This window comes from Dipteris shenzhenensis, chromosome 8 (assembly GCF_047967505.1).
Source record: "Dipteris shenzhenensis isolate YYH24624 ecotype China chromosome 8, Dip_SZ_1.0, whole genome shotgun sequence".
NCBI lineage: Eukaryota > Viridiplantae > Streptophyta > Polypodiopsida > Gleicheniales > Dipteridaceae > Dipteris > Dipteris shenzhenensis.
The window spans coordinates 3,478,673-3,504,115 of NC_141603.1; the positions used below are offsets into that span (position 1 = coordinate 3,478,673).

Here is a 25,443-nt window from a genome sequence, read left to right on the forward strand (position 1 = left end):
TTATGCATAAGCATAATGTGTGAGATGGGTGGTTAACACTCGTGTTGACGAGGGCTGAGGGGAAGGAGCAAGAAAGCACGGGTGGTAATATATAAACTATGGTAAGGTGAATCCCCCAAGAGAAAAGCATACGATTTCTTCACACTGATTGGGTGGGGGTGTAAGCTTTGATGGCGCGTCTCTTCCTCCAGCCCTACCCTTACCCTTCCTCATAGCCCTCGCCATACCCATATACTTTTAATACCTTTATCACTGCATGTTCCCCCTCCCCATTCCTTTTGGCAGTCATCCCCCTCCGACTGCCCTTGCCCCCCGCCTTTTTTTCCCATGGCATCTCCCATTGCTCTCCCCCCTAAAGCTGCCTCCTTGGAGTGGCGAAAAATGAATAAGCAGGAGCTCCGCGATGCCCTCGCTAGCAGGGGTTTAGATACGGAGGGTCTGAGACCCTTGCTCATCCAACGCCTCGAGAGCGCTTCCAAGGCTGCTGAAACCGCCGCCAATGCGGTTGTCGAGGAAACACAGAAATTGCAGGAGGAGGAGGAAGCCAAATTGCCAGAAGAGAAAGCAAGCGAAACAGTAGATATCTCGGAGGCGAACATTCCTCCGGAAGAGATTGCAAAGTCAGAGTCAGGTACCACTCTCGAAGCGTCGGTTTTGGCAAAGGAAGATCAAAAGAAGGAGCCTAGCGCCACCAACGGTTCGGCTGGCTCTCTGTCAGACCTTGATAAGAAGAAACGTCGCGCTGAGCGGTTTGGGTTAGATTTGCAGGTCTCTGAAGAGGAGAAACGGCGAATAAGGGCTGCAAGGTAGTCTCCAAACTTTGTTTAGGGTTTTACTTCTGCAGTTACAATAATGTTTATAGCATGGCCTTTTCCTGCCTTCAAATCTGTCTTGTCAAAGAAGCATTTTTAGCGCCTTTTTCTGCAAGCATTATGCTAGTTCCTCTCTGTATGTGTGTGTGTGTGTGAGAGAGAGAGAGAGAGAGAGAGAGAGAGAGAGAGAGGGGGGGGGGGAGAGGGGGGGCAGGACCTGTGGACAAACCAGAGCCACATGCAGCTGCACCACTAACGCCTGCCCTTTCCAAACTAGAGAATGTGACAAACTATCAGTATTGAGAGAGAGAGAGAGAGAGAGAGAGAGAGAGAGAGGGGGGGGGGTTAAATGCCACAGCGGTCAATAGGTCTCCTTCCTGGCCTCTTGCTGTAGTCTTGTAAAGTCTATGGACCTTACCATGGTGTAATTTATCAGAGTTCATTGAGACAGTTTTTATTCTTGTTAGTTAATTAAGTTCTGCACTCAGCTTGTTTATATTCTTTAGCATGTCACCTCCAGCCCTAGCTCTATGGATTTATTACTTGGGCTTTCTTTAAGCTGGGGCTGTGCCTCTATGGCCAAAGTGCCAAGCCATGCCATCTGCATGGTAAGTTGCCGTGCACATACTTGGCTGTGTGTCCTTGTCGTATTCATAGTTTGCACCTTTAATAACACAGCCAAGGGTTTGGCTGCAACATTTATTCCAATGTGTTCAAGATATGGGCAGTAATAAAAAAGCTTGTACTCTTGGATGTGTGAAATTGTGAGAGATTGACTATGAGAGGTGGCCTATCTACTCTCCCTCCTCCTCCCTCGTACCTACAGCCTACAAACCTGGAGAGAGAGTCGACATGATACCATTGAGCTAGGGGCGCCGAGTCCACACACGACACGGAGAGTGACCGGGGCACACACGATTGAGGTCTGACATATCTATCACATGCACCCCTGCACTTGGGTGCAACGTGACACATTGGCTACATCAACAAGTGCATAATAGTTCCCTAATAGGAGATTTTGTCGTATGCTGTGACCCTTTGTGAGCCCTTGTCCAGGGACAGTCAGGCACAAGCTACGTAAGTCTGTCTCTCAGCCTTAGGTCAAGTTAGACAGATCTATAAATAGGGGGCCTCCAGGCCCTCATTTCTCACTCAGCCTCCCAGCCTTCAGCACTCCAAAACAGCTCCCCTCCAGCCCCTCTTGTGCAGCCCTGAACACTTCCAGAGTTGGCCTCTGATCAGCCTAAGCTTTTGGCCTCAGTTCAGCCCTCCTGGAATGTCTCTACGCAGCACAACAGTCGGGGATTCGGATCAGCAAATGGAGTAAGGTTAGGGTACGGTTTCAGCACTCTGTGTGTGTGTGTATCTGTGTCTCCTACCCCTTCTCTTCCCTTCTTCCCCTTCTATCCTCTTCCTCTAATCTACCCCTACCCCTTTTTCTACTAGGGTAGTCTTGGCAATAACAGCCTTGGAACCACCAGAATTAGTGGAAGATGTATTTGACTATGAATCTTGGTCCTTAGATTTCTTCTTAAATCAACAATCCTTGGCCAGATGCTTACCGCATTTGTGACCCTTGCCCCGCTTGTTCTTGTGCACTGTCGCAAGTGCTTCTCCGCCACCTGAAGTAGCACCTAGAGTGATCTTGAGCTTCCCATAGGAGATAAGAATAGATTCCTTCTCTAGGAGAAGGGAGCTTAGGTCATCAAAGTCCAAGTGATGTGTTGTGACTTGGCACCTCAATGCTTAGGCAAATATGTCGTAATCCGGAGGGAGCTTGGTAAGAATGAGTGATGCCAACTGTCTTGTAGTCAAAGCAGTGCCCATAAGCAGTAAACTGATCATGGAGACCCTTGGTCTGCATCAGAAAAGAGAGCTTAGGTCATCAAAAGTCCAATTGATGTGTTGTGACCTGATGGCATCTCAACGCTAGGGCAACTATGTCGTAATTTGGAGGGAGCTTGGTAAGAATGTGTGATGCTAACGGACTAGTAGTTAAAGCAACACCCATAGCTAGTAACTGATCATGGAGAATCTTGGCCTGCATTAGAAAAGATTTGTAGTTGAACTAGCCTATGGCATGCTAGTTTAACCCTAGTTTTACATCCTAGGCATGCAATAATGACAACATCTAACAGTAGATGGATAGGATAGCAAGTAAATAGTAGAATTCATGTACATAATCTTCAAAGTACTTGGAATCACATGTAGAATACCCAGCTCGTGATGGGTTGCACAAGTGACATGCTAGGAAGGGTATTCCTAGTTCAGGTCAGTTCAGTCCCGCCAAGAGCAATGAGGCTTAGCTAGGAGTAATGAGCATTAGATTTCATTTTCACGAATGGATGTGTGAGATGGGCACAAAGTATCGCAAGGGCCCCGTTTTATAGGTATAGGTGTGGACAAAGTACATCTACGCTTATGGGATAGCCACCCTAGGATGTCATGTGGCAACATTAGGCTTCCCCACTAGGATATTACTTATTTACAAAGCCATTTAGAGGCTAACTAGAATAAAAATTACTAGTAAATTTGACCTTTGTTATAGTCCACCTTGCCTAAAGAAATTTGCTCTCAAATTTGCAAGGGAGGACAACAACAGAATGGGAGAAAATTCATGTAGGTTGGAGTGAGTCCAGCTGTCAACAAACCCCTCCAAAACAAAGTCCCAACAGCTCCATATAGCTGGAAAATGATCATATCTGGTGCCAAACATCAGGTGAGCAAGTAAGGGTATTGATCCACTAAAGAAGAGGAGACTCATCCTCTGGTAATCCCCGCCGTTTGATGTAGTACTCAATGTAGGATTTATTTCTGGGGATGTGATCTCTGAATCCATGATCCTCTCAGGTATATACTGAATATGGCCCTCCTCATCCATGGGAGGCAGCTCTTCCATAACCTGATATGTGGGGCCCAAGTATTTCTTTAAAAGGGATACATGGAATGCATTATGAATCCTGGTAGAAGAGGGCAGCTCCAACCTCTAGGCCACTTCCCCAAGGACCATAGTATCTGTGGGCCAGCTTAGTGCTTGTGTTCCTTTTCAATGAGGCGTACCTAGCCTTATGGAGCCTGAGAGAGAATCTCCTTCAAATGCAAGCTCCCTCCTGTGATCATCAGCATAGGCCTTCATGCGTGCTTGGGCTTTTACCATGTGGCTTTGCATTGCGGAAGTAAAGCTGCCAACTCATCAACAGCTTGCTGGTTAGTCATGGCTCCATCCAAAACAATAGAGGGAACAAGAACCTTGTACCCATACATGGCCTTCAATGGGCTCATCCTTATGGGGATGTGCTTGGTGGTGTTATAACAAAACTCAGCCAAGTGTAGCCATTTGTCCCAAGTGGTCTGGGTGTCAAAACAGAAATGTGTAAGGTACTCCCCTAGCCACCTATTGACCATTCTAGGCTGGCCATCAGTTTGTGGATGGTCAGCAGTACTTGGAGTGAGGATTGTACACATGAATTTGGTATCTCTGTCACTCACTATTTCCTGTGGCAGACCATGTAATTTGAACACATGTTGAGCAGCAACCATAGAGGCTGAATATTTTGTCTTTGTGGGTATAAAGTCTGCTGCCTTGGTGAGCCTATCCACAACAACAAAGATACTATTCCAGCCCCTAGCTGTCACAGGTAGACCAGTTATGAAGTCCATTGAAATGTGGGTCCATTTACACTCCAGAATGGGCAGAGGCTGAAGCAAACATGCTGGCCTGAGGTTTTTGTTTGGCAGGGCCTGCAGCTTTGTGCATACTTGTATACATCCTTCCATAGCCCCTTCCATCCAAAGCTCTGCTTCACCCTTTCATAGGTCTTAAGGAGTGCATCTCCTGCTCAACTAGCAGCATGTAGGTGATTTTGTTTTGACGTAATGACGTGGCAGATCCAGAGGGGGTTTCCTTGTGTTTTGCTGCTGCTGCTTAGTTGCTGGAGATCCAGATGGGTGAAATGATTGCCAATGTGGGAATCCAGACACAGCAGATTGATCCTAGTGAGCAGTTCAATGCCCATTGTTTCTTGAGCATAGAGCTTCATTGATCTGGGGGCAGTATACCAGTTTGGCATTGAGCGGGGGCTTCAAGAGGGGCTGCATAGCTCTACGATACAAGCACCCATGGAGGGAAGGAGACCTTGCACCGTGGCGGTATCAGTTGGATTGTTGTACAAGTTGGATTATTGTACCAGTGTTGGACCAAAGGAGGATGCCAAACACCTGTGGCTTGGGGGCTGCAATACCAGGTTTCCAGTGATCGCGTTGAGACGGTTCGTGGCAAGAGGGGGGCTCCTTTGACAACACCTGTGGCGGCAGCGATGGAGCATCACACAACGGATTCCTCCAGTTGGTGCAGCGGCACACCCAGCTCCCTCGAGATCATGTTACATCCAAGAGATGAGAGGGGGTGTTGGACATTAGCATCTCCTGATGTACCATAGTTAGGTTAGGTCATGAGTGAGGGCCTTGTTGTGGGTGTGCTTGTCCCCGCGAGGTTAGCATAGTGTAGTCTACCTATGTAGAGGTGGCTCAGGGTCCAATGGACATTTGGGCAGGTTGCTTAGTGTTTCAGGAGGGTACGGTCCGGACATGCCTTGGTTTAGGGCTCCTTTGTGGCCTTCTTGCTGGTGCGTGGCAGCACAACAGTCGGAGGTTTGGACCAGCAAACGGAGAGAGGTTTGGACACTGTTTCCTAGCTTTCTCATCTCTCTTTTACAGTTTACACAGCTCACTCTCAGCTCTATATTTCAGTCATCTCTCAGTTCTCTCATAGGATCTATCACTTCTAGTTTTCACTCTCTCACTCACACAGTAACCTTGCATTCCGGTAGACAGCACAAGCCTCTTCCTTGCCTTGCAGAAGCGTCCTACATTGTCAGTGTGGACAGCATCAAGGTCTCGGTATTGGTCAGCGTTGCCTCTCAGGTCCTTGGGTCTGCTATACGTGTGCACAGTGAGCTCTTCAGAAGCGCGTTCCGTGCTCTCTCGAAGAGTGTTCTTTGTATTTCTCAGTTCTCCAAGTATAAAGTAAATTCTCCCGTGATTGGGGAGGGGGCCCTCAGTGGGTACAGGGACCCAATCGGTTGTCGACTCTACTCTCTCTCTACCCTCATCTCCTTTCTCTCTCTATGGTAAACAACGCTCATTCCTCGCTAAAGGTTTAAAGGTCTTGTTGTGAATTACACGATCAGATAACCGTTGCATGTTACATTGGTATCAGAGCTTCGGTCTGTATCCAGCTTGACTACCGCGAGTGTATGGTTGTGTTGAGATCCGGAAAGGACACACAATCAAGCGCCATGGAAGGGTCAGGAAAAGATTTCAACCGCGAAGACTTTGAAGAGGAGAAAGCCTACCAATAAGATACGCTTCCGCCAAATGCTCAAGAAGTGATGGCGAACGTTCTAGAGTAGAATCAGGTCCTGCTGACTCGAAGAACATTCATCCCAACTGGAAGAAAGTAGAAGATAGCTGGATCATACAAAACAATGTCTAGAGGAAAAAGAAGCAGAAAAGCTGCTGGAAGAAAGAGGAACCACAGATTTTTGAAAAACCGCTCTTGTTGATGCGTGAGGAATGAAAAAATGAGGAGGCACTGCGACGCGTAGAGCTCGCCCAGGCAGAGAGGCAACAAAAGCTAGACCGAGAGGCGATGCTTCTCCAACACAAACAGATGTTAGCCGCTATGCAGGCAAGTTTGAGCGTAGCAGCCGTCTCCGCCACAGCTTCACCATCGACAAAGGTAACACCACTCACTCGGTTCACTCCAAATTTTGTTAAGTATGATGGTAAGTGTGACCATTCAGCAATTGTACAGTTTATTCATCAGTTTGTAGCTCATTTTCCGTTAGCACGGATTCAAGATGAGCAAGATAAAATCCACCTTGCAACCCCTCATCTTACAGGTGAGGCGGTGACTTGGTGGCAGCATTGGGCTAGTAAGCATATTGACCCAAACACGTTTAAGGCGAATTTTGTTTAAGCAACGTTTGTGGCCGACCTCAAAGGCCGTTTTCTCCCATCCCAATATTTGCTTAACTTGGATGGTTTGCCTGTGTTGACATATAGTAACAAGGTCATCACACTGGCATAACAGTTGGGCGTGACGAAGAGCGCCAAGATGAAGCAATTCATTCGAGGATTGGACACGAACATACGTTTTACCATTCGGAACTTCGACCCGCCCGATTACAAGAAGCATGTCCAGAAAGATTCCAAAGCCTCACAGCAGTCAAACAACACAGCGGGTAAGGATCAGAAGAAAGACAACCATTTCCAGAAGAAAGACAACCATTTCCAAAAGAAGGCTAAAGCGGGTATTACAGGAGGCTATCTAGAGTCCGACGAGCAGAAGCGGTACCACTAAGAACATCGCTGCTTTCATTGCCACCACATCGCGAGGCATGGCAAGAAGGATTGTTCGAAGTGGCTTGCCGAAAAGGCTGCGGAAGCACCTACTTCGTCCGTCGCTAATGTATTGGCTCTTTCAGCCCCGCCTCCATCCTCAGCTACGAATGCCGTCTTCTTGCTTTGAACGCTGTTCCCACGGTGGTCTTTCAAGGTAAGGAGGAGGGTGACTTCTCAGATCAAAAGAAGGCGCTGATTCGAGCGTACGGCACAGCTAACGGGCATCGGTTTAGTCCTATTCGATATGGGGAGCTCAAAAGATGCCATCTCCCCTCAGCTTGCCAAGATAGTGGGGTGCACCTTGGTGCCTCATGAGCTTGTAGTGGACGGATTCACGCCCGGCTTGTGCACACACATCACGCATAAGGCCATCCAGTTCACTTTTTCAGTTCAGAAGGCCATGTTTACGCGGGATTTTATATTGACTCCTTTGATGGGGTGCGACATGATTCTCGGGATTCAGTGGTTTCGTGAGCATGTTTCGACGCCTGATTGGCGGCAGGTGACCTTCACAATTGTGGAAGGCTTACTTGAGCCCGTCGTGATATGCGGTGATCGAAGCATACTAGGGATTTCATTAATCTCTCATATTCAAGCAGGTTGCGTCGTCCGCAAGAGTGCCATGTGTGCACTTGTCTATGTCCAGTGCCAGATCACTGCAGTTCAAGCCGCTCCTCCGATGGGGCAAGCAATGGTGGATCTACTCCAAGAGTTCAAAGACATCATGCTCCGGGATGATCTGCCACCCCAGCTACCTCCCAACCGACCGGAAGACCATCGCATCGATCTCCTTCCAGACTCGACACCTCCAAGTAAGTTTCCTTATCGACTTTCAAAGTCTATGGAGGGGGAGTTAGAGCAGCAATTGTCTCAATTACTGCGCGCAGGGTTTATTAGACCTTCTTCTTCATTCCATTTGTGGCAAAGAAGGATAAGTCTGCACGACTATGTGTCAACTACAGAGCACTCAACAAGCTTACGGTAAGCAACAAGTTTCCTATGCCCCGCATTGAGTACATCTTGGAAAGATTCAATGGTGCAAGATTTTTTTCAAAGATTGACCTCAAGAGTGACTATCATCAAGTCCGGATTTTTCAAGCTGACATCTCAAAGATAGCTTTTCGAACTGAGCGAGCTCATTATGAGTTCGTCGTCATGCCCTTTGGTCTGAAGAATGCACCACCAACATTCAACAAGATGATGTCCTGGGTATTTGCAGAGTATATTGGGAAGTGCCTGTTCATCTTTCTCGATGATATCCTTATCTTTTTCGCAATAGCCGCGCAGCATATTAAGGATGTGTAATGTGCCCTACAGTTATTACGTGATAACCAGCTATATCTCAACGCAAAGCAAAGTGAATTCGGATTGCTGAAAATTCAATATTTGGGCTACATCATTAGTGCTCAAGGGATTCGATTGGACACTGAGAAGATCCAAGCTATCACAAGTTGGGCTGTCCCCACGACGGCCCAAGAGATCTGATCCTTTGTGGGTTTGTGTCAAGCATACAGCTCGCACATGGAGGGTTTCTCAACATACGTAGCCCCTCTTACAGATTTACTCAAGGGGGTAAAAACACGCAGACAAAAAGTTCAAGTCATAGGCAAAGCTTTGCAGGCCTTCCACAACTTGCAACGGTTGGCCACGACAGCACCGATTATGAAGATCGTCTCTTGGGATGATCCATTTCTGGTAATCACAGACACTAGCAATGTCGCCATAGAGACAGTTTTACAATAAGAAGATAGGCCCGTGGCATACTACAGCAGAAAGCTTAACGATGCCGAAAAGAACTATTCAGTGTATGATAGAGAGCTCCTCGGTGTCATCTAGACATTAAAACATTGGAAGTCTTTTCTATATGGACGGACTTTCACGGTGAAGACAGATCACCAAGCCCTTAAGTGGCTTCAGACAATGTCTAGTATGCAATGGAGTGATCAGCAGCAGCGGTGGAGTCAGATATTCCAGCAGTTTGGGGGAATGATCGAGTACGTTCCCGGCAAAAACAACCCTGTTGCAGACGCTCTTAGTCGGAAAGGTTCCATCTAGACCATTGGCCACTGTGCTCGAAATCAAATGAAAGGATCTTGATAGCTTGAAGGCACATTACGCGGAGTCAGCAGAATTTGGCACGCAGTTCTAGTTCGCCACGACGCTTGCTCCAGGCCATTACTCATTAGAGGACGGTTGGCTTTTCTATAAGAAAAGGTTGTGTGTACTCAAAGACAAACGACAGTTGCTTCTTCATGATGCCCATGATGCCTTTATCGGTGGTCACAGAGGTATCAACGGGACTTTGGAGAAGTTGGAGCGCTATTTCTATTGGCCAAAGATGCCGAGCCTTGTTTGATAATTTTGGTACTAAGTTGTAGATGCCCAGCGCTTTCCATCCGCTATTGAACGACGAGATGGAAAAGTATAATGGTATGGCATTTGATATTTTGAAATCATATTGTCATGATGCCCAAGGAAAGTGGGAGGAGTTTCTTATACCTATTCTTCGAGTATTGGTTGCACACCTTATGAAGCGGCATTTGGACGGCGATTTACCTCACTCCTAAGCATCGTATACACGCCAAGCTAATAAATCCAGACGAGATGTCCAGTATAAAGAGGGTCAATGGGTGTATTTACACATTATCAAGCAACGATTGAAGCAGGTGGGCAAGCGATGCCCTAAGCTGTCCTTCAGGAGCTTCGGACCATTCCCTATTATTCAAAAGATCAACGATGTCTCAATGAAGTTACGCCTACCAGACAGTTGGACTATGCACAACGTGTTCCATGTAGCTTGGTTGATGCCATATTTTGGACCTCCTCTTTCAGAGATTTCTTACGAGCAATAACCTGAAGTTCTTGATGAAGCCGAAATTTCGCAGCCAGAACAGATCCTTCATAAATTCAAGCTATAGGGTCTAGATTTCCATTATTAATCTGCTCCTGACCGTGAGGTACTTGCACAGTGCCCTCAGTAATCTCCTGTCTGCAACTGCCATGGGTATCAATAATTTCGTTGCCATCATCTGTGATTCCCCCATTGGAGCCAATACCCATCCTTGTAGCATCCATCACAGAATCATCCTCAGGGATGGTCTGCAACACTTGCTCCTTTCGAGGTCGACGATCCTCCAAAGCGTGGGAACTCCTTTAGAAATGGCGCCTCAATTCGACCCTCCCTTGGTCTTGGATGACTTATTCATCCGATACAATGTGAGAGTAGTGCAGTGCGGAAGCATACACAGAGAGAGTGTCAACACAAGAATGAAGCAATGGCAACTATATATACAAGGAGTAGAATGCTCTAGGTGAAGAACCAGACATCTCGAGAATGCGAATGTGTGCAATGCACGCAGAATTTGAATGTCGATCGATTGGCTCTCCAATGGGGAAGAGTGCCCTCGTAAGAGTACTTGTTTCTATTTCGACCTTCATGCAAGGTGGGAGAGAGAAGGCGGATGAATGCAATGTGGTAGAGAGAATGCTACGTGAGATTCACAATGAAGGGTGATACCCTTTCATTAATGTCCCTTGAGATCACTCAAGTTCCATCTTCCCATTTACACCTATCCTTATCCTATGACCCATGCATCTACCATTTAATGCACTCTAATGCACCCTTCCCTTTCCTATTGCCCCTAGGACCTAGACACGTGTGTGCACATCTTTATTACTAATCATTACGTGAGATTCACAATGAAGGGTGATACTCTTTCATTAATGTCCCTTGAGATCACTCAAGTTCCATCTTCCCATTTGCACCTATCCTTATCCTATGACCCATGCATCTACCATTTAATGCACTCTAATGCACCCTTCCTTTTCCTATTGCCCCTAGGACCTAGACACGTGTCTGCACATCTTTATTACTAATCATCGGCGAATGTTACTTAGTTTAGCGGTACTATTTACACCGCTTGATCGATCATAAATACAAACATATAACCCCACCATCAAATTGGCGCCTAACAATAATAAGGTTCTAATGACAATTAATTAACTAAATAATAATTTCTCTTGTTATGACACTCCCTCTTGCTTGAATGAGCAGAAGACCTGTTTTGGATTATTGCTTGTCTCTTCCTCTTACGTGCACTTTCTCTTGTTACTTCTGCAATTGCATCGCCTCTTTATAATCTGTGGAAAATCTGTAAAGAACTTTTCTTCCATCAATTGTGTGTCACTAGCTGGCTGGTTTTTAAACTTCAATAAATACACATATCTCTTCTTTCCACGAGTACTCTTCTCTCTATGGTACACAATCTGTTATGGAGTAAGAACTTCATCAAGTTCAAGTTCTTGATGCTGAGTATCCAAAAATGCAGAAGTATCGCCATAGTATCTCTTCAAATTGTTCACATGAGAGATATTCTTCATACGCCAGTGGGCTGGTAATTTCAACTCATACGCTTTGGATCCTTCTTCTGGATATACAGCTGCTGAAATCTGAAATGGACCATAAAACTTCGGTGCTAACTTGACATGTTTTGTACTTTCTCTCACTGACTTGATCAATTGTGAGTGAAACCCAATCTTCCTCTTTGTAATAAACTTATTTTTTTTTCTTATTGGCTGCCTTGGATTGTTGAAACTGGGCCTTCTTAATATGTTCTTTGACCTACTCAATAACCTATGACACATCCTCATCAAACTGGTCAGCAGCCAAAATTCGCTCGCCCAAGTGTGCTATTGGAGTGGGTAAACATTGCCTATACATGATTTCGAATGAGGCTTTCTTGGTGGAATTGTGTATAGTGTTATTATAAGTAAACTCTAACATAGGTAAGAATTCTCGCCACCTTCTAGGTTGGTCATGGACATCAGCTCGAAGTAAAGTAGTTATGGTTTGATTGCCATTCTCACTTTGTTTATCTCCTTGAGGATGGAAGGCTGTAGTAAATTTCAGTTTGGTTCCGAGATTCTCTAATAGGGCTGTCCGAAAGTTGCTAATGAAACGGTCATCATTATCGGAGACAATAGATTTTGGTAACCCATGTAACCTAAAGATCTCCCTAATGAATAACCTTGCTGTTTTAGGAGTAGACAACTCATGACTAGATTTTGGGTACACATATGGCTCGTCCCAACAATAGGTATCCATCCATGATGGAATAGGCCTCTAACCCTCCAACCTTGTTACGCTGAAGCTTCCCATTAGCTTCAACCATTGCTCTTAGTGATTTCTCCTTAATCACACAAATGTGATTAACTTGGGGCCGTCTACTCAAAGCATCAACTACTAAATTCTCCTTTCCTGGCTGATATTCAATATTTGGCTCCCCGAAGGATTGAATATATTTAGCCCATTTGATTTGATTTGAAGAAACAATGGGTTGAGAAAACAAGTGCTTGATACTTTGATGGTCAGTCTTAATCTTGAAAGGAGAACCATATAGATAATGCTTCCATAACTTCAAAGCATGAATGATTGCCAGTACGTGATATATTTCAATTCAGCCCCTTGACGCTTTCTACTCTCATAAGCAATGGGATGCCCTCCTTGCATCAACATTGCACCAATTGAGGTATCACTCGCATGTGTACATACAACAAAGAACTCTTTGTCCATATCTGAAAGTGTTTACATTGGTGCAGTGTGTTGGAATAGTCACCTCCCCATCTGTAAGCCCCCATATGAGGAGAGCATGGGGGAGGGAGACCTAGAGCAAGGTATGCCCAGAGAAAGGGTATAGCCACTGTACGGATCAGTACGGGCTGCTGCAGGGCAGTGTACGGAAGGTGTGCAGGGTGCGCCAGGGCTCGGACAAGGGCTGAGCAGAGGAGGATCAGTAGCAGCATGGAGTTGCACTGTTGCAGCAGGTATTGGGCAGGTCTATGGCCTGCAAACAGGGCTGGCAGGTGGCGGGGTTGTTAGAAAATACCCAATAGAGGGTACACGCAGCGGAAATAATGCCCAGGAGCTCACACAGTGTGCGGTGTGGGTGTGGAATCACAAACTTCTTTACTTATGTGCATTCAATAGGTGTGCAGACTCATCAATAGACAATGAACCAAACTAGATAGAGAAACCACCAAATAATATATTTCCGTCCACAACTATGGACACAATACAAGAGAGACAGATCCAAAGTCCCACCAATGGTGTGGTCCTCTGATTTTACCACAAAGTCCTTCTCCTATCTGCTGGCTATCTCTAGACTAGAGTCCGCGTGCTCCACCTCGAGCGTGAGTAGACTTTCCGTCTAGAATGATCTTCTCCACCTTGCTGTCTGGAAACCAGTCTAGGTGGGCAGCTTCCTGCAAGCTAAGTCTGCAGCACAAGATACTTCTTTCTCCTCCTGACTGTAGGCCCAAAGGTAGCCCTGCTGCTGCTCCTTCTGCTGGTGGAATTGATGCTCCAGATAATGTCAAAATAAGGCCTGAATGCCCTCTTTATATAGGCCCAAGAGCCTGGCCAGCCAACCGACCCAGCAGCCCTAGAAAGGGCCGACTGCTGGTCGGTTCAGCCCCCTGCCCCTGGCCGACCAAAACCGACCCACAGCTCCCTATTTATGGGACTGTGGGCTGCTCTTTTGGGGCTCTCAATACAAGGGCCCTTGGCGCACCTTTCAAGGGCAGATGCCCTATAAATATAGGGTCCAGTCCAGCCTCTAATCCCCCTCTTTGCCGCGTGGCCCTGCGCCACTGTCTGCCTCCATGTGAGGCCTGTTCCAGCCTGCTGTGCTGGCCCGCCAGGTTTCTTTCCAGGCCCCAAAGCACTGCTGTTCCTGCTGCTGTCAATGCGCCTTGTCCAGGGCTTGCTGCAGGTCGAGATCCTGCCTGCAACCCTTGCCATCCAGGTCGCTTCTTCCGTGACTGCATCCTGCCATGAAGGCTCCTTGAGCTGCCTCTGCCAGGCCCTTCACTAGCACCTGGGTGCCATGCTTTTGTGCTTAGGTTCACCCCCCCCATGCTCTCCTCATATGGGGGCTTACAGATGGGGCGGTGACCTCTCCAACAGGGGTAAGCAGTCCAAATGGGCTGGGCCCTGCATGGAACAAAGGGCTGGAAAAGGGCTCTAAATAGGGCTGGATAGGCAGCCAACCAGCCAACCATCTGGTCGGTTGGTTAGGGCTGCTACAGACCAGCCAGTCGGCCCAATTAGGGCTGGCTGGTCGGTTGGTTTTGGAGGGCCTTGGTGCCCTCATATCTCATTCTCTGGAGCAGACAGGAGCAGCAGACAGGGCTTCCTTGGGCCTTTTCCCAGGAGGTAAAGGAGGCCTAAAGAGGGTTGCAGACTAAGCCAGTAAGTGCTGCCTACCTAGGCTGATCTACAGGCAGTAAGGTAGAGAGAACCATTCTGGACAGAAAGTCTACAGACGCTCGAGGTGGAGCATGCGGGCTCGAGTCTAGAGATAGCCAACAGATAGGAGAAGTACCTTGTGGTAAGATCAGAGGACCACACCATTGGTGGGACTCTGGATCTATCTCTTCTGTATTGTGTCCATAGCTTTGGACGGAAATATATTATTTTGGTGGTTTATGGTTTTCAATCTTATGAGTGACTATCGTGAGATTGAAACTGCACTATGTTGTGTTTTTAGAGGATGAGTTTGGGAATGTTCTTGGATTCATCTAGGTATATTATTTTGGTGGTTTCTCTATCTGGCTGGTTCATTGTCTATTGATGAGTCTGCACATCTATTTTATGCACATAAGTTAAGAAGTTTGTGATTCCACACCCCACACCACACTACGTGAGCTCCTTGGCTATTCTATCAGTCTTCCGTTGTGCATACTCTCTGTTGGGTCATTTCTAACATGGTATCAGAGCCCAAGTAGGAGGCTCACAGGTGTGGGAGCCTGAAGGACGACCTTGCTGAAGGACGACCTTGATTGAGAAGCTCTAGGGAATCGACTTCCACTACTGGAGGATTGTACCCTTGTGAGGAGGGCGACTCAGGTTCAGTCAGGTGCGTTCAGAGTTATGGTCTACTGAAGGATCTATACATATCTGGATGGTTGAGACGTCCAAGGAGTGGGTCACTCTGAAGGATCTATACGAGACGGACAACACCTCTCGGATTTTGCTTCTTCAACACAATCTTGATATGGAAGAAGGAGATACGGTACATAGCTACTTGACGAAGGTCAAGGTGGTGAGGGATCAACTGGCGGCAGTTGGTCAGAAGACAGACTCATGCCATTTGGCCTTGATGGTACTGAGGTGGCTACCTCAGAGTTTCAAGAGCTTTGTTACGACTGTGACAGCAGAACAGAGGACCAGATCTTTGACGCTTGAGGAGTTGGGTCCATTACCTGCTACAGGAAGAAGCTCGGGAGAAGCTTTACGACGACGACAAAGACGACAAGGCGATGCTGGCGAAGGATTACGTTGGCAAAGGAAAGGGCAAGCCTAACGGTGGCAAGTCCAAGAAAGACGATTCTGACGACGAGGAGACTTCGAAGAGGAAGCAGAAGAAGAAATGCTTCTACTGTGATACGCCATGACATTTTGCAAAGGACTGTAGAAAGAAAAAGGCGGATCAGGAAAAGAAAAAGGAGTCCGACTCAGATTTAGAGGGAGAGGTCAAAGCAAATGTGGTAATCAAAGAGTTGTTCCTGGTGACATCATCGAGTGTTACCGAGGTCAGATTTGTTGACCAAGAAATCACAGTGAGGATGTCTGATATAGAGATGTGGGTCGACGAGGAGTCAGATGCCTTTGTGAAGGTGAAGGACAGCCTAGAGCGCTTGGTACCTTTTAGGTGTGTGGCTGTTGACACTAACACGAGGGTGGATTCCATGGAGGGCCTTGGGGTCTCATGGTCAGATGGATGCTGTACTTCAGAAGGAGACAATACATGATTACACAGGCTCTTGGTGAGTGCCTCGATGAGGCACATGGTTTGCTTTCAGAGCAAACACACAGGCAGTACAACAGTCTGGTGGGTACTTGATATTTTGCATTTGAGCCTTTATAGCATGCTGTGGAGAGACTCTGCTCTTCATTTTTCTCAGGAGATACGAGATTGGAAGGAATTGGCCTTCTTCGAAGGTAGAAGGGAAAGTATTGGTGCTTCTTCAAATCTCAGACACAGATTGCTAGAAGGTGATGGGCAAAGAGTACTAAAGCCAGAAGAGTACCTGCTTGAGAATTTAGCGAGAGTTCATGGTCCTGGTTATGTGGAAATATTCATTGGTTGCAAACCTTGCCAAAGGAAGGACGGGTTGAAATAGACCCTTAGAGCATGGTGCCAGGAAGACTCCAGGCTGTTCACTCATTACGAGGGGGACAACTGGAAGATCGTGACGGCTGGATTGCTCGAGTTCGAAGGCAGGAACGTGATAGAAGATGGTGGTTTCAAGAGGTGCTACCAAAGATGGACCTGTGTACCAGGATGGTGTGCGGAAGCGGAACCAGACTTGGTGGAGCAAGAGCCATTGGATGAAAAGATTTCGACATCGAAAAGTTCCAGAGGACTACAACCAGGGAGTTACTGGAGAATCGTCATCGACGTGTTGGCATTGGGCCTGGATGTGTCGATGAGAGGGGGTGTTGGAATAGTCACCTCCTCATCTGTAAGCCCCCATATGAGGAGAGCATAGGGGAGGGAGACCTGGGGCAAGGTATGCCCAGAGAAAGGGTACAGCCACTGTACGGATCAGTATGGGCTGCTGCAGGGCAGTGTATGGAAGGTGTGCAGGGTGCGCCAGGGTTCGGACAAGGGCTGAGCAGAGGTGGATCAGTAGCAGCATGGAGTCGCACTGTTGTAGCAGGTATTGGGCAGGTCTATGTTGCACTGAGTAACCTATAAGTCTTGTTGATGCTTGGATGGGCAGCATAAGGAACTACATGATGCTCTTTTAACAAAAGACGTCGAACATCCTTGTCATGTGGTACACAGACGCGATCTTGATAATACAAAAGGTCATCCGTATAAGAAAAGGATGAGAAAATCTTCTATTTGGAAGTCGAAGGTTGATCTTTTGAAAGAACTTGTACTGCTGTGCCGAAGTCTTTATCATTGAAATACTTCCCTTTGAATGAATTTGGAACATCCACAGATAATGTAGAGATTGCCATAGCTGATGCTAGAGTTAACCTACTGAGAGCATGTGCAACTACATTGCGTAGTCCTGGAATGTACTCAATGGTCATGTGAAAATTGGCCAGAAACTCAACCCAGCGTGCTTGTCGAGCGTTCATGACTGGCTGAGTAAAGATATACTTTAGAGAGTGATGGCCTGTCTTGACCACAGAGTCGGCTCCCATGAGATAATGTTTCCAAGAGCGATAAGCGTGTACAACGGCAAGAAACTCCTTATCATAAACCGGGTATCGGGTTTGGATATCGGAATGTTTATGGCTCGGGGTCTTTTTTGGACTTGAGTCGCTGATCTCTGGAGAGGCTGCACGCGAGCGTTGCAACATATCTGAGGTCCCCGTGCCGTGGAAATCTGGTAAAGGAGATCCTGTATGAGGTAACACTGGTGATGTCGAAATGGGTGTTACTGCTCGTGAAAGTACAGGGGTAGGTTGCAGAGTCCACGGATCTGAGAAGGGATAAGGAGCTGTTGTCGGAAGTGGAGGATATCCAGGAGAAGGAGTGCCTTCAGAGTGTAAATACTGTCTTGGGGAAGGTACAACCTGTATAGGAGGATATCTGGGAGCTGAAGGAGGTGGAGAGTACCCTGGAGATGCTGAAGCTGAGGGGTAAAAATCTCTCCAAAGATGGACAGCAAACTTGTGAGGAATATCGGGTTCTGGGTATCTTCGTGTCTCGTGGAACACAACCTGGACTGTGCTGGGGAAGTAATGTAATTGAGGTGCCTCATGTAGAAGGTATAGGATGTGGTCCAAATCACTAGGAGGGCACGTGACGCAGAAGACCACCGATGCCAAAGCTGCGAAATGGGCTGGTTGTGCAATCTGAACACGATATTGTGTGGTAGATGATGCTTGAGATGTCCTTGAAGGGACAGGTGAATTACCAGGGGTTTCCATGCTTTAAGGAAGTGTCTTTCATTTGCTGTAATTTGATAATAAGCGTCAAATGACAATATGAAAGAGAATCCTTAGAAGTAGAATGGAACGAATCCACCTGGCATAGATTTAATCTGCCAATTAGTTGCGTAGAAAAGGCCTGCAGATCTCTGTCCGGAGGTCCATGTTGCTGTCCTTGGATTTCAGAGAAAAAGTGCCTGTGGGGTGCGAGGAGCAGATGTCGGCCTGGCTGGTCAGGATTGGAAGGTAGCAAGAGGGCGCTTTTCACAGGCTGTCTGCATCGTGATAGAGGGGCTGAACCACTGCTGAGCAAAGGCAGGTATGGTGGCGAAAAAGGGGGGGGGCAGTCTGCGTATGGTGAAACAGGCTGCGGCTACCAATGCTGGATCGCGATAGAGGCTTCCAAGGCTGCAGGCTGGATCACGATAGAGGGCTGGCGAAACAGGCTGCAGGCTTCCAAGGGCTGATTCGCGGCAGCATGGGCATGGAAACTGGCGCTGATCTAGCGCTGGCAGGCTGGCAGGGACTGGGCAGGAACCCAGGGCAGCAAACCGGCGAGGGGGGGAGACATGGCGGATCTTGCTTGACCAGAATCCGTACGGTCAAGGGAGGCGAGCCTGCTGACAGAAATCCGTACGGGCGTCAAATGGATCGTCCTTTTTTTTTTGTCGTTTGTGGCTGCCTAGGTTGGGTGGTTGCCCAAGATTAATGTGTGGGTTTAATTAACCCGTGGGTAGTCTAGGGTAAGACCTAAGGTATGGGGCCGGGTTTTCCTTTTTAGCCCCTCTAGGTACCCTTAAGGTATGGGGCTGGGTTTTCCTCTTTAGCCCCTCTAGGTACCCTTTTATATAGGGTGCTTGGTGCCAAAAGGTGTGCCTATTCGAAGGGGTGTGACCCTTGGAATAGGTGTACCTTTTCATGAAGGGGTGTGTCCCTGTTTTTAAAAGGGGTGTCCCCACACGAAGAGGTGTCCTTTTTTCCACGATGGGGTGTGTCCCTTGGGTGAGGAGTGAAAACTCTTCATCAAAAGGTGTGTCCGATGGTGGAAAAGTTGCGTCCCTTGGTCTTGGGACAGCCCAAGCACTTGAAAAGACACGATTTTTGTCGTGTCCATTCACATCAACTCGTGATGTGTGGGAGATGGAGAGGCCATTGATGACTTTAGGCAGGGTTGGCGCTAAAAATTTTTACGCTCATTCTCTCCATCTCTTCCATGCACAATGTGCAGGGATGTCCTTCTAGCGGAAAGAAATGTATCAGATAGGCGCTAGAAGGTGGGGGGCATTTCCTACAGGCAGGAGCGAAATTTGCTCTGATACCACACTAAGAAATCCTAGATTTACTATATTTAGAAATGTGCTAAGGAACAGAAAGGAGATTGAAATAGCAGAGAACAAGGAATAATTGTATTGCTTGAGTGTCTGTAGTATCTGTAGTGTGTCATCCATACAGTTGGGCCTCTCTTATATAGAGAGTGAAAAGTCACACATGAAAAGGTGTGTACTCCAAAGTGTATGTGCATGAAGAGGTGTGTACCCCTTGTGAAGGGTGTGACCCTTGATGAGAGGGTACATTACAATAGGAATGTCTCTTCAATAGAATGTCTCTTGTGAAGGGTTGTGCCTCATAGGAAGTGTCCCGTCGAAAGGGCATACCCTTCCACAAGTGGGACATTCATCAAACTATCCATAAGTCTAGATATAGAGAAAGGAATACGTCACAGATCGTGACATGTCTTGTAAAGGAGCTACTAGAAATTCCCTTCGATCTCTATTTTTTGTATACAAAAAGGGATATTCCGTACTATGGATGCGTCTTCTTCATTATGTCGCCTAAAAGCTCTTGAGAGTGACATGTTTTAAATAGGTTCTGGTTTAAGTTGCAGTAATTCTACCAATCTATCACTCACTAAGTCATAATTACATCCATCATCTAGGAGAATCACTTTTCTCTGTCCATTCACGAATCCATACACCTTAAAAAGATCATGAGGCCCAAAGGTATTGGCTGAATGGACAGCATTTACTATTGGCTCAATAGTCTTGGTAGATTTCGAGGATGACGAGGTAGAAGCCTCACCCTCTTGCTTGGATGCATTGGCTTTCCTTTTTATTGAATTCTTCTTGGCAGTTTTAGCTAAGAGAACGGCCAAAAGAGTGAGGAAGATAGGAGAAAGAAGAGTATTTAGCAGCCTTAAGCCCAAAAGTAAGATACGAGGTTGAAATGTTTAACTCGACCACGCTTAAGGACCTCTTTAAGCTGGCTGAAATAGCGGAGAGGAAATTGAATGCTTGTAAACCCTTTAGTAAGGAGGGTGGGTCAACATCTAAGACCAACAACATACCCGCTTTTAGGAAGCCAAACCGGTTTAAGAATAATAAAGTAAAGGGTAAAGCTCTTGTAAGGAATGTGAATAGCCAATCACGTCCTGGATGGGTCACATTTCCTTCTATGATGGACAAAGAGAAGAAGAAGTTGATTAAGGAAGCAAAATGTTTCGGGAGTTTCCAAAACTTGGCTGTAGAATCTGCATTACTTTCATTATCGAACTAAATAAACCTCTCCCAACGAAAGGTTAGGTTCTCTTCATGCCTGGGTGGCATGAAAGTGGCTTTCGGTTGCTCCACAAAGTTAGCTCATTCATGAATAGGCTTTTTTCCTGTTTGTGGCATCCTTTTTCAGATGCAAAGAGCAAGCTTCTCTTGCTCGGTCTTGTCTTGATGGGCAAAGTATAGCTCAAAATGGCGAATCCAATTGAGGGTTTTGTCAGCCTCCCTTGCCCCATCATATTTGGGAACTCGATTCTCTCTCCAGGTTGGAATTTGGATCTCTTAGAAGGGGTACTCAAGTCTTCATCCCCAAAGTTTAGAGCCCTCTTAGTCCCTAATCTTGTCATAATGGACTTTTCAATCATATTGCTAAGCTGAAAAATCAGCTTATCCACAAGAGTCTCCTCTCTTGCTCTTGCACTTGGATTATAATCCATGCGTGCTGGATTTCGAGTTGAAGGTGTAAACTCATCACCTTGTTCTTGGATGGTCTCATTTCACAAGAACGGTCTCATTTCTTCTTTCATTACGAAGAGATTGCTGTAAATCTATTTGTGGGTTATCATACTTAAGATGTGTGTAACTCTCACCTAATCCATCCTCTTTAGGAGGGGGTGAAAGTGTTCTTTCTCTCTCCCCTTCCGGTAATGGAGGAAAAGGAATAAGTTCATTGTTAGATCTCCCTTCCCCCTTCCATTCTTTCCTTTTAGTAATACAAGAGAGAAAATGACTTGCTGTAATTACAGAAAAGGGGTTTATTTTCCAGCAAAAGTCAAGTGTTGTAGAGTTGGTGGTACTTATCCCACTCCCGCTTCGCTTGTGTCCAGGAACCACTTCAAATGACCTCTTCTTCACTCTCTTTTAGGCATTTGTTCTTGTATTTTTGTTGTAAACTCGTACACTCCGTTTGGGCTACTTATTTTGAGTGGATTGGAGCTCTAGATACCGTTATAGGGGGTAGTTGGTGGGTGGATCACCCCCTTAAAATCTTGTTCCGTTTGGGCTACTTATTTTGAGTGGATTGGAGCTCTAGATACCGTTATAGGGGGTACTTGGTGGGTGGATCACCCCCTTAAAATCTTGTTCCGATCCGACTTTCCGTTGGGGGGTCTCTTTTCCTTACAGTTTAAGGATTTTAAGGGTACATTCACACCGGGGGAGTTACCTCGTTAGGACACCGTGTTTCTTATCCAAGAGCAACAAATTTCAAAGAAAGCCCTTGTCTGAGACCCTCGAAATTTGAGCCTTTGGAGGAAAGAAAAGTTTGTTTGCAACGCAATGTTCGAGCCTTGTTGGAAAGACTGTTTGTAGGAACGAAAGGCTGCTTGCTGGAAATATATGTCAGAGAAGCATTCCTTCCCTGATTCGTTGCCCCGCCGCGGTTTCACGACTGTCATTGATCGCACGTCATGCGCCGCTTGTTGTCGAGTGCCTTCGCGCACTGTGCCTTCCTTCGCATGTGCCTTTCCGCCGGCACGTTCGTCGATCTTTGTCGTGCCACGCTCTTCTCCGCGCCGCCCTCTTCTCTCATCTCTTGCTTCTCGTCCTGGTCATGGATTGTCACCACTCTGATACCAAATGTGAAGAACCAGACTTCTCGAGAATGCGAATGTGTGCAATGCATGCAGAAGTTGAATGCCAATTGGCCCTCCAATGGGGAAGAGTGCCCTCGTGAGAGTACATGCAAGGTGGGAGAGAGAAGGCGGATGAATGCAATGTGGTAGAAAGAATGTTACGTGAGATTCACAATCAAGGGTGATACCCTTTCATTAATGTCCCTTGAGATCACTCAAGTTCCATCTTCCCATTTACACCTACCCTTATCCTATGACCCATGCACCTACCATTTAATGCACTCTAATGCACGCTTCCCTTTCCTATTGCCCCTAGGACGTAGACACGTGTGTGCACATCTTTATTACTAATCATTGGCCAATGTTACATAGTTTAGCGGTACTATTTACACCGCTTGATCGATCATAAATACAAACATATAACCGCACCATCAAATTGGCACCTAACAATAATAAGCTTCTAATGACTATTAATTAACTAAACAATAATTTCTCTCGTCATGACATAGTCAACGGACCAGCCTGGTCAGTCGACTCGGCCTGCAGGTCGGTTCGACCTGACTATGGTCAAGGCCAATAGTGGCCTGGCCAGCCAGCGCTAGAGGCTGAGCCATACAGTCCCCCTCTAACAGCCTTGGAAAAGGTCTCTGTCCACAGGTAATCCTATCCTGAAAAGGGCGGGCACACCCACAAATAAGCCTCACTCACTATGATATGCACATAACTCTATACAGTCCCCCCAACAGCCTTGGAAAAGGCCTGTGTCTACAGGTAATCATATCCTGAAAAGGGCAGGCATACCCACAAATAAGCGCTCACTCACTTTGAGATGCACATAACTCCAATAAAAGCATGCAATCTACAATGCTATGATTGGATAATTGCTCTTGAGATTAACTGTATTGAACAGATTAAGACAAAGACCCACTTGTAGAGCTCCAGGCAACCTTGAGTGTAATTTTGGATGCATCATCTGTGGCTGTGCATGGTCGTTGATATAAATCCAAAATCTAAGTAACCCAAATTGGCTCACTACCACATGTTGTAACCTTGGATGCATTGCGTGTGGCAATGCATAATTTGATGCGCCCCTTGTCTCCTAAACCAAAAGCTACGTAACCCAAATTGGCTTATGTTCAAGCAGACAGATCTTATGTTCACATCAGCGATTTGAAACCTGATCCATATCATTTTGTCCTCCATGTGAATTTTCTGCAGAGCTGCATGTTTCTGATTGTTGTCTTTAATTAGCCTCTTACTATTAATTTTTCTAATCTGACACAGACATTAATAGGCGCTTGCTTGAGCACTCAAAATGAAGAAAGTGTTTGAGCTTAACAGCTAGTTGTCAGACTGCTCTGATGCCTTTTAAGAGGTCACTGTATTGCTAGTCTGGATTTTGGTTTGAAAACTCTCTTATATTATACTGCAGATTTGGTGGTGCACAGGGCAACTCGAGCAAGAATAATGCATCTGTAGATAATTCAACTGAAGCCGAAAAGAGAAAACAACGAGCAGAAAGGTATAAGCTGTCTTTGTTTATTGTTTTCATGCTTGGATCAACTATGTCACATGCACAAAAGATCTTCAAAGATTGTATTTGAGCTCTCCTAAAGAGTTCTATTTTGTAGGTTTGGCATAGCTGATGAAGAGTCCAGAAAAAAAGCTCGTGAAGAACGATTTGGACAGACACCAAAGCAAGATGATTCGGCTGAAACTGAGAAGAGGAAAGCAAGAGCGGCTAGGTATGCATTTTATTTGGGTTTCATGCTACTTATTTTGTCCATGGTGTAAGGTGTGTGCTAAGCTGTTTTCCATTCACTGGTTAAACAGGTTTGGTGCAGCTATCGAGGGTAGTGATCCTAAGTCAAGTGCAGATTTAAACTCTGAGTCAAAGGAGGTGGTGAGCGAGCTGCCAAAGTCTGCTTGATGAGAGATGTTAGATATAGGTAGGAGGGTCACGGGCATTATTGCATTCTGCATATGCACTTTTCTTGAAGTGTTCTGTGGAGAGTGAAAATATGTGCATCTCGTGTGATCTTGTTGCTATGTGATTATCACCCTGCTTTGTTGGCGATTGATGAGATTTCTTGTGTCTTGTTATCGTACTGTCTGTGCTTCAGTTGCCCAGTTTTGTATATGCATCTTCCAGGGTGACTGATTACTTCTTTAGTTAATAGGAAAAAAGCGTCGAATGTTGTCCATTGCAATTGTCTAGTTGACATTTTCTTTTTACCTCGTTTTTGATGGTGTCCTGGTTTGACTTAGTCCCTATAAGCTTGAAGCCTCGATCGTTCTTGTAATGTCCTGCTGTTTTTGGGATCTTATCTTTTTTATGGCAGTTTGCATGTCTTGTGGCAAGCTAATTTTGTCAATCTGTGTCCTGAATTATACCCTGAGAGCTATAATTTGTGTATATCTGTTTTGACATGTGACTGCATGGTGCCTTCTTTGATGACATCATCAGTCTTGAAAGGTTGGTCATGCTCTCACAGTGCGCACCTGTGCTTGCTGTTGTCTATTGACCATATATTGCTACTGACTCAATTGTGGGTACACTGTGATCTTGCCTGAGCCTTACAACTGTTGAAGAAGCTCTTCTGCATGGCTTGTTTGGTAATTGTTGTGTGTTGCACAGTGTACACTTAACTTTGCATTTAGAACTGGGATAGTTTATAAGGGAACGTGAGAGTCTTCTGCTATTGCTGATCCTGCTCCTCTTTTGAGCATCAAGTGCATATACGCCGAGCAGTTAACTTTACTGATTTCTTAGCCTTCGCTGATTATAACTGGAGAACTGAGAAGTTGTAATATTTTATAATACACTTGAGTTAATGGACCTATGGAAAGAAGGTTTGTATGGTTGGTTCCATTCTGAGTGAGACGTTTTTTTTTTTCCTGAGAGGCTTCTGTGTATTATCCATCATTTCTATATGAGCATAGCATGCATGTGCTGCTGTTTAAAAGATGGGGAAAACTTTTAGGCTAAGGATGTCAAGTAGGGGACATGTGGATTCAGGAGCTGAACAGCACGACCAAGCTCACGTAGAGTGTAATCCCAAATTTGTATGATTGGATATATTCGAGTCTTACAAAGGTGTACATTTTTATTTTGTGATTGTAACTGTGGCTTCATTGCTGTCTTCCGTATC

General features: G+C 46.1%; 1 protein-coding gene across 1 annotated transcript; it reads left to right on the plus strand.

The window, feature by feature from the left end:
• The first annotated feature begins 142 nt into the window (after nt 1-142).
• LOC147898976 (uncharacterized) lies at nt 143-25,443 on the plus strand. The gene is made up of 4 exons (XM_087378543.1): nt 143-806; nt 23,724-23,813; nt 23,923-24,036; nt 24,125-25,443. Exons 1-4 carry the CDS (start codon nt 328-330, stop codon nt 24,219-24,221), a joined length of 780 nt encoding a protein of 259 aa, XP_087234669.1. The 5' UTR covers nt 143-327; the 3' UTR covers nt 24,222-25,443.

What these genes read in the sequence shown, in the direction of transcription:
- LOC147898976 (XM_087378543.1), top strand. Translation starts at nt 328, where the DNA reads ATGGCATCTCCCATTGCTCTCCCCCCTAAAGCTGCCTCCTTGGAGTGG. An exon ending in CGGCGAATAAGGGCTGCAAG is followed by an intron (nt 807 to 23,723) that starts GTAGTCTCCAAA and finishes ATTATACTGCAG; the next exon opens with ATTTGGTGGTGCACAGGGCA. An exon ending in AGGAAAGCAAGAGCGGCTAG is followed by an intron (nt 24,037 to 24,124) that starts GTATGCATTTTA and finishes CTGGTTAAACAG; the next exon opens with GTTTGGTGCAGCTATCGAGG.